The sequence below is a fragment of the Podarcis filfolensis genome (genome assembly GCF_964270895.1).
Source record: "Podarcis filfolensis genome assembly, chromosome: 3".
Lineage (NCBI taxonomy): Eukaryota > Metazoa > Chordata > Lepidosauria > Squamata > Lacertidae > Podarcis > Podarcis filfolensis.
The window spans coordinates 1,815,928-1,828,709 of NC_139606.1; the positions used below are offsets into that span (position 1 = coordinate 1,815,928).

The window sequence follows — 12,782 nt, forward strand, 5'->3', positions numbered from 1 at the left end:
TTCTCCCCCCTCTCCACCATCCCCTGGGTCAGATGTGTCTTGCAGGTCACAGAGCCAAGTGGGATATACCCTTTCTTTATTTGCATGGGATTGGGGAACCTTATTCGCTAAGTTTCCATTCTTTCTTTCATTGGCAAGCCTGCCATACTCACATACACACACAAAACACCTCTCTGCTAACCAATGACTGAAGGAATTTCACTCCTGTGGGAAGATCAAAATAGACTTTGTGAGCTGAAATAGAGGGAAAACTTCCTTTTCGTCTGGAGAGAGTTTCCAGCTGGCATTTCTAACTGTGGAATGAACTTCCTGTTTCTTCGTGGCTTCTTTGTTCTGAGAGAACATGTGGCTGACTCTAGTTTGAAATATGGTTATCAAAGGACTGCTGGATTTCACGTAAGTCTATAGCACCCTGCAAACCATAAACCATCTAAGGCCATGCAGGGAGATCGGGAACTTTGCCAAATTAAACTTTAGTTCTACAGTTTTATGCTTTTGTCGTTATTGGTTTTCTGCCCTTTTCTTTTAAATGCCATGTAAACTCTTATTTTCTTACACAAACGACTTTTTGCTGTTAAACTGCACGCTGTGCCTTGTAGGTTCTGATTCTGCCCTCTTACTCCCTGGAGAGTTAAGGAGTTCTTCTGACTCTTTAAAAATATGGGAATAGTGAGGCATCATCAATGGGCTGTTGGAATAAAAATGGAATGATGCTGGTAGATGGAGTTCTTGTTTTGAAAAAAACCAAACAGTTTTTGGCCATGCGCACTGCATATGCACTGGAGCAAGAACAGGAAGCTGAAGCAGTAACTCCGCCCCACGCCATTCAGGGTTGTCTCTACAATCTCAGGATTGTAAGGGGGGGTCCTCTTGGCCATTACTATTAATTTTAGAATAGGCACTTGCAATACAGTGTTGCTACTAGATCTGGCAGGGGGAGCAAAAACTGATGTGGAAATGTGGAGAAGTAAACTGTATACTGGAAAAATGAGAAACCAAATCCATCCCTAATCCTGACAAATGTAAATTTGAAAAATTTAAATGTTACATACTAATTTTAACAGGCTCTTTGTGTGTTCATTTATCATTCCTTTTCATTTGAAAAATAAAAGAAATATTCATTCTGAGATCCTTCTGCTGCTTGAGGCTCTTCATGTGATCCACTTCCCAATTAAATTAAAAAGAAAACAAAGCACAGAAATATTTGATTGGCCAGCCTGTTCACACAGGGGCTTCTGGGAACGCCACCCATGTTCAGGGCCGGCCTTATCATGAGGTGGCCTGTGGCGGCTGCCTCAAGCGGTAGGATTCTGCTGGAGTCCAGAGGTGACATGTCCTGTCGCCGCACCCACTGCTGAAGACGCAGCTTGGGAGATGCTGCTCAGGTGGATGGCTTGGGGGTGAACTGGTCACCAAGGCACCCTCCAAAATGGTGCCGAAGCCGCTGCCAAGGCCCATTGGCTCCTGATGAAGTGCCCATTGGTGGCCCACCGGCCTTGCCACCATTTTGGAGGGGCCTCAGCAGCCACTTCCTTGCCAAACCACAAGCGGTGAAATAGGACAAGCCATGCCTGCTCATGGCCTGCGCATTTTATGCTGGCCATGAGAGGTTGGGGGAGCCAGGTAAAAGTGACAATGATCAGCTGTGTGTGGTTATGGGGCTGGCTGAGAGAGACCTGCTTGGGCTCACTGCTGCTGCACCACCAGCTGAAACCTCAAAGGCCCCACTGGGGAGGGAAGCGAAGGGTTGTGCCCTACCAAGTTATACTCCATCGCAGCAGACTCATTAAAGTTAATGAACCTAAGTTAGTAATGTGCCTTAATTTCTGTGGCTCTGCTCTGAGTTAATTCATTCTAGGGGTGGGGGAGAAATTTGGTTAAGGACACTAGTAGAAGCAAAGCTACCAGATCCACACTTTCTGAAGCCACACAGGAATTGAAAGACAACCATCCTTTGAAATGTGTCCACCTCTGAAATTTACAGCCCAATTCCAAAACCAAGCAATGTATGCCCCAAAAAAGTACACTTGGAGGTGAAATGTACATTAAAATGCATATTTATGTGAAAATAACATCACGAGTTCTAATAGGGGAAACAGGTTAGCAGAAATGTGCATATTAGACAAAATTGCATGGAAGCATGTGTTCCTTAGGATACACTCAGATGCTGATGGATTTTTATGGGGACTTTAAAAAAAAACCCTCAAACGAATATGGAAATGTGGAGACTAGAAAACTGAGAAACAGAGAAAAACTGAAGTTAACAGATTTTTCCCAGGTTTTATTCTCTGGGAATAGCTGCTTTTCACAAAACTGGGTTTACTACCCATTCATTAGAAGGATGAGGGTGGCGCTGTGGTTTAAACCACAGAGCCTAGGACTTGCCGATCAGAAGGTCGGCGGTTCGAATTCCCGCGACGGGGTGAGCTCCCTTGCTCGGTCCCTGCTCCTGCCAACCTAGCAGTTCGAAAGCACTCCGGCGGGAAGGTAAACAGCGTTTCCATGCGCTGCTCTCGTTCGCCAGAAGCGGCTTAGTCATGCTGGCTCCCTCAGCCAATAAAACAAGATGAGCGCCGCAATCCCAGAGTCGGTCACGACTGGACCTAATGACCAGGGGTCCCTTTACATTTTTTTAGCCATTCATAAATTCCTCTGTTAAGATTCCTGTATGTTTATGTTCCTATATGTTCCTATATGGCAGAACATCAAGTGTACCTTGGTGAACTTAGACATGGTGCTGCCTCCCTTTTAGCCTCATGCCACTGTAACTTTTAGCAAATATGTAACCCCATGGAAAAAGCACTCCAGTTTATTTTGGGTGCCCACCAAGCCATTTGGACAAACTGAGCAGTGCTATAATTTAGGATTAGAAGATACTGTAAAGATACTTTCAACGTGACTACATAATGTTGTCCATAAATTTCAGCCAGTATCTACAGACATCTAAACACACTTTTTATTGGGTTTATTTAATAATAGGGTGCACTCATTCAGTGTAGCCAATCCCAGTAGCTTTGGGTCTGGGTTTTCAGCCTTTTCTGGTTCTATGTGCATGACTGAGGGGGCTGTTGTCAACATGGTCAGGGGATCTTTTACAACCCTCGGCTGACTCCACAAAGACCATTAGAAGGACTCTTCCTCTATTTCTGTGTGAGCCCTGAAGAGTGTGGTCAAGAGTTGTAATATGGATATTAATAGCACTACACAAGTTACGGATAAATAATAAAAAATGAAATCCTTGAAGTGCAAGACCTTCACACCTCCATTCCCTGTGAGCAGTGGGGCAGGCAGCTTGAGCTGTGAGGGGGGCCCTTCGCAACCGGCCGTGGGGTCTGGGGAAGCCCTGTTCTCTTCTTCAATGGGGTTGTTTCACGACAGACCGCTACACCTTTGCAGCATCTGTGCTACTGACTCACAAAAACCAAAAATTAATCTGTTTGAGTTGTGCAACTCAGAGTGGGTCTCCTGGACTCAAAGTTTTTAAGCAGTTTGAGGTAAAGTTGGTTCTGAGGTCCCTCCAGGATGAGGGACTCTGAAGCTTAAGCTTCACTTGTTTAATAGTAGAGCCACCCTTGGCTGTGATTTATTTATTTATTATGCATTTTCCAATTTCCCTCTTTACACAACATATTTCACCATCCAACATAATTTCTATACCGACTTCCCAACCTAACCTTCCATGGCATTCTTGGTAGTCCTAGCTAAGCTGCATATCAGTTTATTAATCCACCCTGTTGTTCTCCTTGTTGTCCCACCTTGACTGTGATTGCAGAGAAAACTTTCTATATGCATGAGTCTCCTTCACTGGATTGGAATTTACATCATCACCTTTTCTTGTGGACAAGTAACAACCCACCCCACCCCCGCAAAAAAAACAACAACAAACCACTCCGAGGGGAGTCCAATTAAGCCAGTGGGGCATGTTCAATCTGAACAAACTCTTCATAGTGAATGCTTTGGGTTTTTGCTTTTGTAAAGATGGAAAGAAAGAGAAATACTACAAGTTACAGATACAGACTTTATAGATGTTGATACAGTTTTCACATCTGCATTCCAACAGAAGTAAGAAAAGAAGTTGAGGAAGCAAGGACATCAGCATGACCATGACATTTCTAATGGCATCTCTTTCAAACTCTCCCACACGTATATTATTTGCTTTCCCAATAAAAGTATGTGGCAGACTCTGTCCAAGGAAAAGGCCTGGAAGTGTTCCTCTCTTACAAACCTGGCGTATTGGTAGACTCCTGCTGGGATGCTAAGGCTGAGGTAAGCCGGCTAAGAGCCCTTGCAATGACAGAAAGGTGGTTGTTCATGGTCTTCAGCTCTGCCAGAATGTCCCCTAGAGTTGCAGGTGCCTGCTCAGAAGGTGGGGGAATGGCCGGGAATGACGGTGGAGGTGAGAAAACGGATTCAGGAGGCTGCTGCTTGATGAACCCTGCCTGGACACTTCCTCCTTCGCTAAGGGCAGGCAGATAGGTGCTTCCACTCCTCTTCACATGCTCCGTCCCTGGGGGTGGTTGCTCTTCCTCCTTCCCCCGCTTTGTGCTGGTCATCACAGAAGCGAGGTATGGAAGCCAGTCAATAAGGTGAGGAGCAGGGCTGGGTGAAATGGCTGCCCCCGCAGGGGAGCAAAGGCTCGGCTGCAGAGCTGAAGCAGAGGCAGCTGGTGCTGCAGTGTAAGAAAGCCCAGGATTCGCAGAGGAGGTGGAAGCAGAGGTTGGGTTCAGCGTGGCAGAAGCTGTTGTTCGCAGTGGCGTTTCAGGATTCAGGGCCATGGTGCAGGTGGACAGTGGTGGTGAGAACACGGAGGCCTCGCAGCCATAGGGAGGGGATGGTGAGGGAGGAGCTGTGAGAGTTGCAGGATCTTCAGAAGATGATGGTGAGGCAGTGGCAGAGGGGGTGTCAGGGGTGCAAGGTTCTGAGTCTGTAAGAGAAACAACAATAACCATGCAAGAAAAACAATAATGACCATGCAGTATAAACAGAGGTGGGGAGGGATGCCACTGGCTGGATGGAAATAGAAAATCTGAGGTGTATGTTCCTAATATCCTAGCCTATCTCTTTCTAGTTCCATTCCCCTTCCCTTAAATGTGCTCCCCTTGCTAAATTCCTTGTTGCTAAAAAGGACTGCAGCAGCTTATCAGAACTAGGAATAGATGTGCAAGTCTATATATGGTCTGTTTCAGTTTTGCATGTTTCCATTCTATCCCATTTCTGCATTAATATAAGTTATTAAAATAAATTATGTATTTTATCTCAGTGTCTGCAATTTAAAACACGTTTTATTTTAAAATGCTAATTTTATGTTGTTGTTGTTTTTACTTTTTAGAGTCAAAAACCAAATTCTAAAATGTGTACAAAATTGAAAGGATAATTATGTTCTGATCCATAGTAAGGTGTGACTTAAAAATTGTACCTATCCCTAGGACAAAATTCAGCAGGTGTGAGGCTCTCCCTCACCTCTGCCCTCATTAAATGCTGATTAGAAAGTTGAACATCACACCTTTATGTAGAGAGCAACGAAAAGTAGAGGGTGCCACTGTGAGGGGACGTAGTGTGACCATAATGAAGAAATCCTGCACTTTTGAATTTGCCATTACTCTACTGTGTAAAGCGAATACTGCATAAGGAAAGCACATAGCCCCAAGGAATCCTCACCTCACATTTTCAAATATAACCCCACTAGTTTCTAGCTATGCAAAACCCTGCTTGCTTAGGATTCAGCTTCAATGACCTTTCCTTGTTTTGTGCCCCATCTATGGTTTGGAACATGGTGGTTGAAATATAGAAATTTTACTATTTCTCTTCCTTTGCATATTCTTTTTCAAGGTCTGGCATTGCTGTGAACACCATTAATCCATCGCACAAGGAAGGGGATAAGCTGGACTTGCTTGGGCCAGGCCAGGCCATCAGCTTCCATTTGACCAGTCCAACCATTCTGGGCACAGGGAATATGCAGAAGTGTCCAGTCCAAATTGGCAAAAGGTGGATAAAGGGTAGAAATCAAAAGTAAAAAGAGAGCAAGGGGCAGAACTGAGAAGAGGAGGAAGGATGAGCCACTTAAAAATAATAACTGATTTAACGAAGCTGTAATTTGAAGAATGATAGGAACAGCAACAACAAGCCTCTTATCCTGAAAGGGTTAAATTGTTGTGTGCTGTTCTCAGCTTATCCTGATAGGTTGAAAAGCTGGTCCTTTGCACTCCAGACCAGCACAGAGGCAGGAATCCCAGTTCCAACAAAGGCATAGTGAACCACACACTATTGGATTTCGTTCATCCATCACTAAAAGCAGCCTTCTGCCTGAATTTTAACTCTTGATCTGTTGGGAGTTAATGTTTTGGTCTGCCTGCTTTCATTGCATCATTAATTTTATCTAGCCTGAAGTCAAATCACCTACAGCTGTAGTCTGTGCATATCCACGAATGAGCTCTGGCAGAAAGAGGCCCTTGCATAAAATGTTGGGAGTTGGGACGTACTGTGGACTTGCCATCTTGACAGTAGCAATGCACAAATTCAGAAATAGAGGTTTTTTCGTTATCGTTGCTCATTGCTATTACAATGCAATAATTTTGGAACACACACACAAAAATACGTACATTAATTTGCATATCTTACTGTATGGTTAGGAAGAATCATCAAACAAATGCAGTGTTACCTTTTTGTACCTGCAAGCATTAAACTGAGTAACTGTGCTCACTCTACAAAGCTTACTACACACAAAGTAGGAGATGCTCACAAACAGGTGTTTTATGCTTCTTCTTCTTAAGTTCAAAGCTCAATGTCACTGTTATAAAAACTGTGATGACAGCTAATAGGAAACTGTTGGCCCGAGAGAAATAAGCAAAGAGTATCATCTATTTTCAGCAACCCTTCCGCTGATAGCAGGTTAAAGTCTGCCCCCTTTCTATCTGCTGAAGACCCCTCTGCAACTGTAGGTACCACTGTGAACTGCAAAGGGGGTAGCAGAGGTCCAGGTAGAGGGTCCCCCAGTCATGTCCAGTCAAAGGGGCAGGTTCTGCAGACATAGTAGACGGTGACTGCTGCAGAGAAGCTATATAGGAAGTTATGTTCTTTTTCTATGCTACTAGCAGCAAAGTCCAGTAGAAACCCATCACGGTGACACTGTTACCCTTTCGGGTGAGAGACATCACCCTGCAGCTAGGGGCTCTTCAGCTTATCCTGCCACTTTCCCCTGGAGAAACCTGTTGTTTACTACTGAATCAGAACAAATGTCAGTAGACCTTTTGGACCTGTGCTTTCTAGGTGGCAGTTGTAGATGAGCCCTGAGTCTTGATGAAGCATTATTCCTAGTGAGCCCTTGTGAAAGGACTGCTATCAGTTGTTAAACTATTTTTATTTTTTTATTTTTAAAGGTTTCTCCAAAAGCCACTGTGGCTGCTCCACTTGTCCAGGTAAATCCCTCCACCCACCAAAAAAAACTCCTCAACATTCCCCCCCATCCCTGCCCCCCCCCCAGTACCAGATTGTCAGGGAACTGCCATCGGTTCAGGAGGGAGAGAGCAAAAGCCGAAAGGATTATAGAGAGCCCCCAGGGATCGTGGGAAGTAGCTCCTCTTCAACAGAGGAGAGTGAACATGCCTCTAGTGGAGAGGAGGTGCAGGAGTCGGAAGTGGCCAGGCGGTCCCAGGACTCCTTGCCTGGGAGAAGCGGGGAGGAAAGGGGTCCTCCGCTGCCCACGCCCTCCTTACGCAGAAAGCATCCATGCAGAGAGGGGAGACGCAGACTGGGCGTCAAGAAGCTGCTTTGCTGGAGAAAGTTTAGGAACCGCCCACTCACGGATTTTGCCAGCGAGGAGAGTGGGGCTCCAGACAGATAAGGTTTATTTTGGCAGCAAGAACAAGGCTTCACAGCCAAGCAGGGAGATATTTGCCTGCTTGCTCTCGAGCAACCTCTTGGAAACATAACACAGATGAAGCTGGCAAAAGTGATTTCTAATCATAAAGGTCACTTGGGTCTCTGATGACAAAGATGCATCTAGGAGTACCCCCAGGTTATGCACTTCCTCCCTTAGTGGAACTGCAACCTCATCCAGAACAGGCAATTGGTCTCTCTTCTGGATATGGCAATCCTGTACACACAGAATGTCTATCTTCCCAGGGTTCAAATTTGGTTTATTGGCCCTCATCCAGTCCACCACAGCATTAAGGCACTGGCCCAGGGCTTGCACGGCCTCTCCCAATTCCATCGTTCTGGAAATACTGAGCTACGTGTCATTAGCATACTGATGGCAGCATGCTGCAAAACTTCTAATGACTGCTCCCAGTAGCTCCATACAGATATTGAGTACCACCACTGTGATGAAATGGTTAGAGGGTTGGACCTGGGAAATCAAGGTTCAAGTCCTTACCCTGCAGAGCCCCATAGCACAGGTGATGGGGGTCGAAGAGAACTCCCTCCAGACTTGACCATGCAGATAGGAAAGGAGTCCTTGTAGTGCAGTGTTTCTGATACCCATCCAATTCAGTCCAGAAGGAGACCATGGCCAATAGTATCAAAAGTGGCTGAGAGGCCAAGTAAGAGAAGCTGGGTTGCACATGCCTTGTCTCTCTCCTGATACAAGTCATCCATCAGGGTGACTAAGGCAAATTCAGGCTTGAAACCGGGCCTAAACCCATACTGAATTGAATCTAGAACAGTCGTTCCCAATTGGTGGTGCTGCATAACCCACCCAGGGTGTCTGTGGCACCAGGCACATAAAAAAAACTACCATAGAGATATCAACATTTTCATAAGTGGGGGTCCATGACTTGGCTTTTGAAACATCAGTGTCATCCAGGAACAGTAGCATTTGGTGTGCTGCCACCCTGTCTACTGCCTCACCCCCCAAAAGGGTATTGGCAAATGGCCATTGTTATTGGGTCTGGGGGGAGGATTTTAAAGAGTAGCTTCACCACCTCCTCATGAAGGGCAGTTGGCACCACCCCATCATGCAGTGATGGGCACAAAACACGCTGGGCCCACCCCAGCTGGGGAAGGCTGGGGGAGACAAACCAACCTATGTAGCCAGGAAGGGAAAGGGATGAGATTCTTCCATATGCAAGAAAAGAATCAAAAACCATCCAGCACACCCAGGAGAGTGTTTTCTTGGTCTGATGGCACAAATTCCCCCCTTCTCACCATTCTGCCAATAGTTATGGCAAACTCCAGTCAGTGCCCCCATTTCAGATTCCAGACTGCAAATCTGCAAAGATTTAAGGAACCAGTCGATGGGAGGACTTATGAATCCACCTGTCACTCAGTACGTTTGGCCTGCAAGTGCTTCTACCCCCTGCATTGATACTGAAAGCAAAATAAAAGCTTGTGAACTCCATGCTGCCCTTTTAGGGGTCAAACTGTCTCCCAAATTGTGCAAGGATTAAGTGTTATCCACAAGAATGCTGCTTGCTGTTGAACATCTATTCTGTCCATATGATTGATTTCCTTCACCACTGTCTAGTCTGGCTGAAGGTGATTCCTTCTAAATGAAGATGCCCAAGTCCACTAAAAACACAATCTTTTTCAGATTACCTTGAGCAAGGTGACCGGCTGTTGTTTTATGGAAAGTGTATTGCAGATCAAGACTACATACCACCTAACAATCCTGTCTGAATTATACCCTTAGGCGTATATGAGGCCACCACAGAGAATTTCTGCATGATCTTAGGAAATATTTCTAGGAGGAGAGAGTAAAAATCAAGTTGCTTAAAATAGGAATATGAGCTCAGGTAATATGAGCTCAGGTATCCTATGGAGTGAGAAGGAAAAAGACAACTCCATTTTAGTGACCACCATTATTGAAGCAGCAGTCAAACCCCTGATTCAAATCTGAAAGAAAAAGCAATGACTCAACATGGAAATGTTTTCTGCTAATTAATTCTATGAACTACATTTTATAAAGTGATGGATAAGAGAGATCCATAGAGCTGAGGTCAAGCTAGGCAAATTTTATTTTATTTTTATTTAAAATAAGAATGTACAGAACATGTTTTTGAGTCCCACTTAAAATGATTTTTTTAAAAAAACACACACCCCCAAAAAAACCCCAGAAGGGCCTAAAGTGTGTTATGTGGAACATGAGGTGAGACTAGGATTGCTCAAGTCCGTCTAGGTTTGAGTTTGCTTTTAATTGAGTTTGCAAACAAATTACTTGCCTCTGCCACTTGAACTCTTAGTCACATATCAGCCAACTAACTGGCTATTCACATTTCATTACAATGTTGTGCCTAAACAAATAAGACATGAGATCAAATTTTTAAAATGACAAGCCCAGATATGTGCCCAGAGTTTGCACACAACATTCAGGCTGGTTTCTGGTTTGGATGCATCTCTAAAAGAACTTCATATTTATTAAAGAAAGGCAAACACCTTGCGAGGCCTGGCTCTAATAGAAGTTTCTCCATTTTCATTGCTTTACCACATTGCCTGAAGAGTAGCAGGGAAGAGTCATTTTGGCAGTTGGAGAGGGAGGGGGGAGGCCTCAGGGTCACCTCTCTTGAAAAAGGATGGCTGCCTGATTAAATCTATGAAACGAAGCAGCTGTAATAAGGTAGCATTCTGCCTGGGAGCCAGGAGCTGGGCCAGCTGGGCACTCTTTCAAACTCCCAAGGTCAGAAAAGGTTGGGACACCACCAGGAATGTGAGGAGAGACAGTCTGACGATGGGGAAGAACTGAGGTGCAACTTTCTATTTCCATAAATGAGTCAACAGATGGATGAGGTCAGCATTGGGTTTTAGAGAAGGAAACGTCTACTAAGGCAAGAAATAATGGATATTGCCCTGTATCTGATTATATATATATATATATATGCAGTCGTACCATGGTTTTTGAACAGATTGCATTCTGGGAGTCAAAGGAACTATTCAAAAACCAAAGCACAGCTTCTGATTGGCTGCAGGAGCTTGGAAATTGTGGGGACCCTTTGCCAAGTCCCAGGTGGAATATATAAAAATAAAATTAAAAATTGTCCAGTAGCACCTTAGAGACCAACTAAGTTTGTTTTTTATTTTTTTATATATTTCGACTGCATCAGACCAACACGGCTACCTACCTGAATCTAGATCCCAGGTGGAAGTTCCACTTCTCCGTGGGCGCTGCCTGGCTTTGAGCCCACAGCAGTCCCTGCACATGCCCAATGGGTTGGCAAAAAGGCTGTAGCAATTGTCAAAGGATGCTGGAATCTTATTTGCAATAATGCAATGAACTAACAGCCTGAATGGACTTGGGGAAATGATATCATGCTAACTAACATTTGAGGCACACATTAAATTGTTGATATTTACGGTGGGGTTTTCCCCCCACAAAACAGTTTTGTTTAAATGATATGAGAAAACTGATAAAATAGATTGATATCTATTCACAAATCTGTCAGGTGCTCTCCTAGATTATTCTATCAAAAAAAATTTCCTAACAAGCCGTTTGTGGAGATTGTTTTTTTTTTAAGCTATCGACCAATGGAACTATTTTTAGAAGAAATAAAGTCTTCGAAGTTTTAAAAAACAAAGTTTTGCTGGAAATTTGCTGATCCATCCTCCTAATTATGATGGCTCCAAAGGAGGCCAGAGGGTATTCTGTTGCTATTAAAATAAACAAAAACCTCAAAGGGAAAACCCACAATAAATTTATTTTTAAAAATATAGCATAAAGCGGCAACACAAGACAACATAATCTAGGATTTTTTGAGATGAAAATAGGATCCTCACATTGTGGGAGATATTGTGACCTTCCCAATGAGCCCTCTTTTTTGTTAGATTTGCCTATTTGTGCTTTAAAAATTCATGCAAGCAAAGTGGTCAAAAAATAGCTGATGTTCCAAGCCTTTATAATGGAAGCAGTGGGAAACATGAAACCCATATCAAGCAAATTTATTTGGTGTTCTCTAGAGTTCATGTGACATCTCTTCTGATTTTTCTGATGTTCTGATACATTTTCTGGCTGCACTTAAAAATGTAGAGAGTGTAAAAAGGTCCACAGAGCACTAGATGTCCCACAAGTAGCATCCACCAATCTTGTAACATCCCAACTGTTATGTACTGAGCTAGGATCCTAGAACAATAGGCACGTAGGATCCTAGAGCGCAACAACCAGATTGGCCTGCAGGTCCCAGGAGGAAGCTAACCAGCCTATTAGGTCTGGAGGATCCTGGAATGCAACAACTGAATGACCTGCAGGAGCAGCCCAGTCAGGCCCTGGAAGGGAAGCAGAGTCAGCCAATCACACAGGACCCAATTCAATGTTTACAAGCTGCAATAAAGAGCATGAAATCACTACGCAACTCCAAGTATATTTCACTAACACAAGTGAGCAGCGTCACAAGCACTTCTGCGATGACATTCATATTTCCACAGTAAAAAAGGAAGGAGATACAGAGAAGGAGCCAAGATCTTGGACCCTCAGGAAACTCAGCCTAAGAGTAGATTATTAACTAGCTCGTGGAAGTGGAGCTGTTGTCGGATTACGCTGCCACCCTAGGAGAGGAATACAGATTTCATTTACTATAGCCTGCTTACTTTGTGCCGTCCCACAGAAGTGCAGACACCTGTCCCTGGGGCTGATGTTTCCAAACACATTTCCTCAACTGGCCACTCAACAGCCACCATAAACCAATGCCTTTCACCACTGTTGACCTGAGGTACATTCAGACTGTTGACATGGAGTCTGCAAGATCCTTTGATTTTTTAAAATGTTATCCTATGTGCCATTTAAATGAAAAACTAAATATGGTAGGGTAACTACTTTCAACTGCAAGGGGGAGATACATAAAACATGCCTTGCTTGTATT

At 44.1% G+C, this 12,782-nt stretch overlaps 1 protein-coding gene across 8 annotated transcripts in view; it reads right to left on the minus strand.

Moving 5' to 3' along the window:
- Positions 1-4,004: 4,004 nt before the first annotated feature.
- Positions 4,005-12,782, minus strand: part of RUNX2 (RUNX family transcription factor 2) — a gene marked incomplete at its 5' end in the record, with an annotated part of 237,289 nt that continues 228,511 nt past the window's right edge. For all 8 annotated transcript variants that reach the window (XM_083606551.1, XM_083606549.1, XM_083606546.1 and 5 more), the window contains one exon: positions 4,005-4,924. In XM_083606551.1, coding sequence (XP_083462677.1) covers positions 4,218-4,924 — 707 coding nt within the window. In that variant the 3' untranslated portion in view covers positions 4,005-4,217. The remainder of the gene's footprint in view (positions 4,925-12,782) is intronic.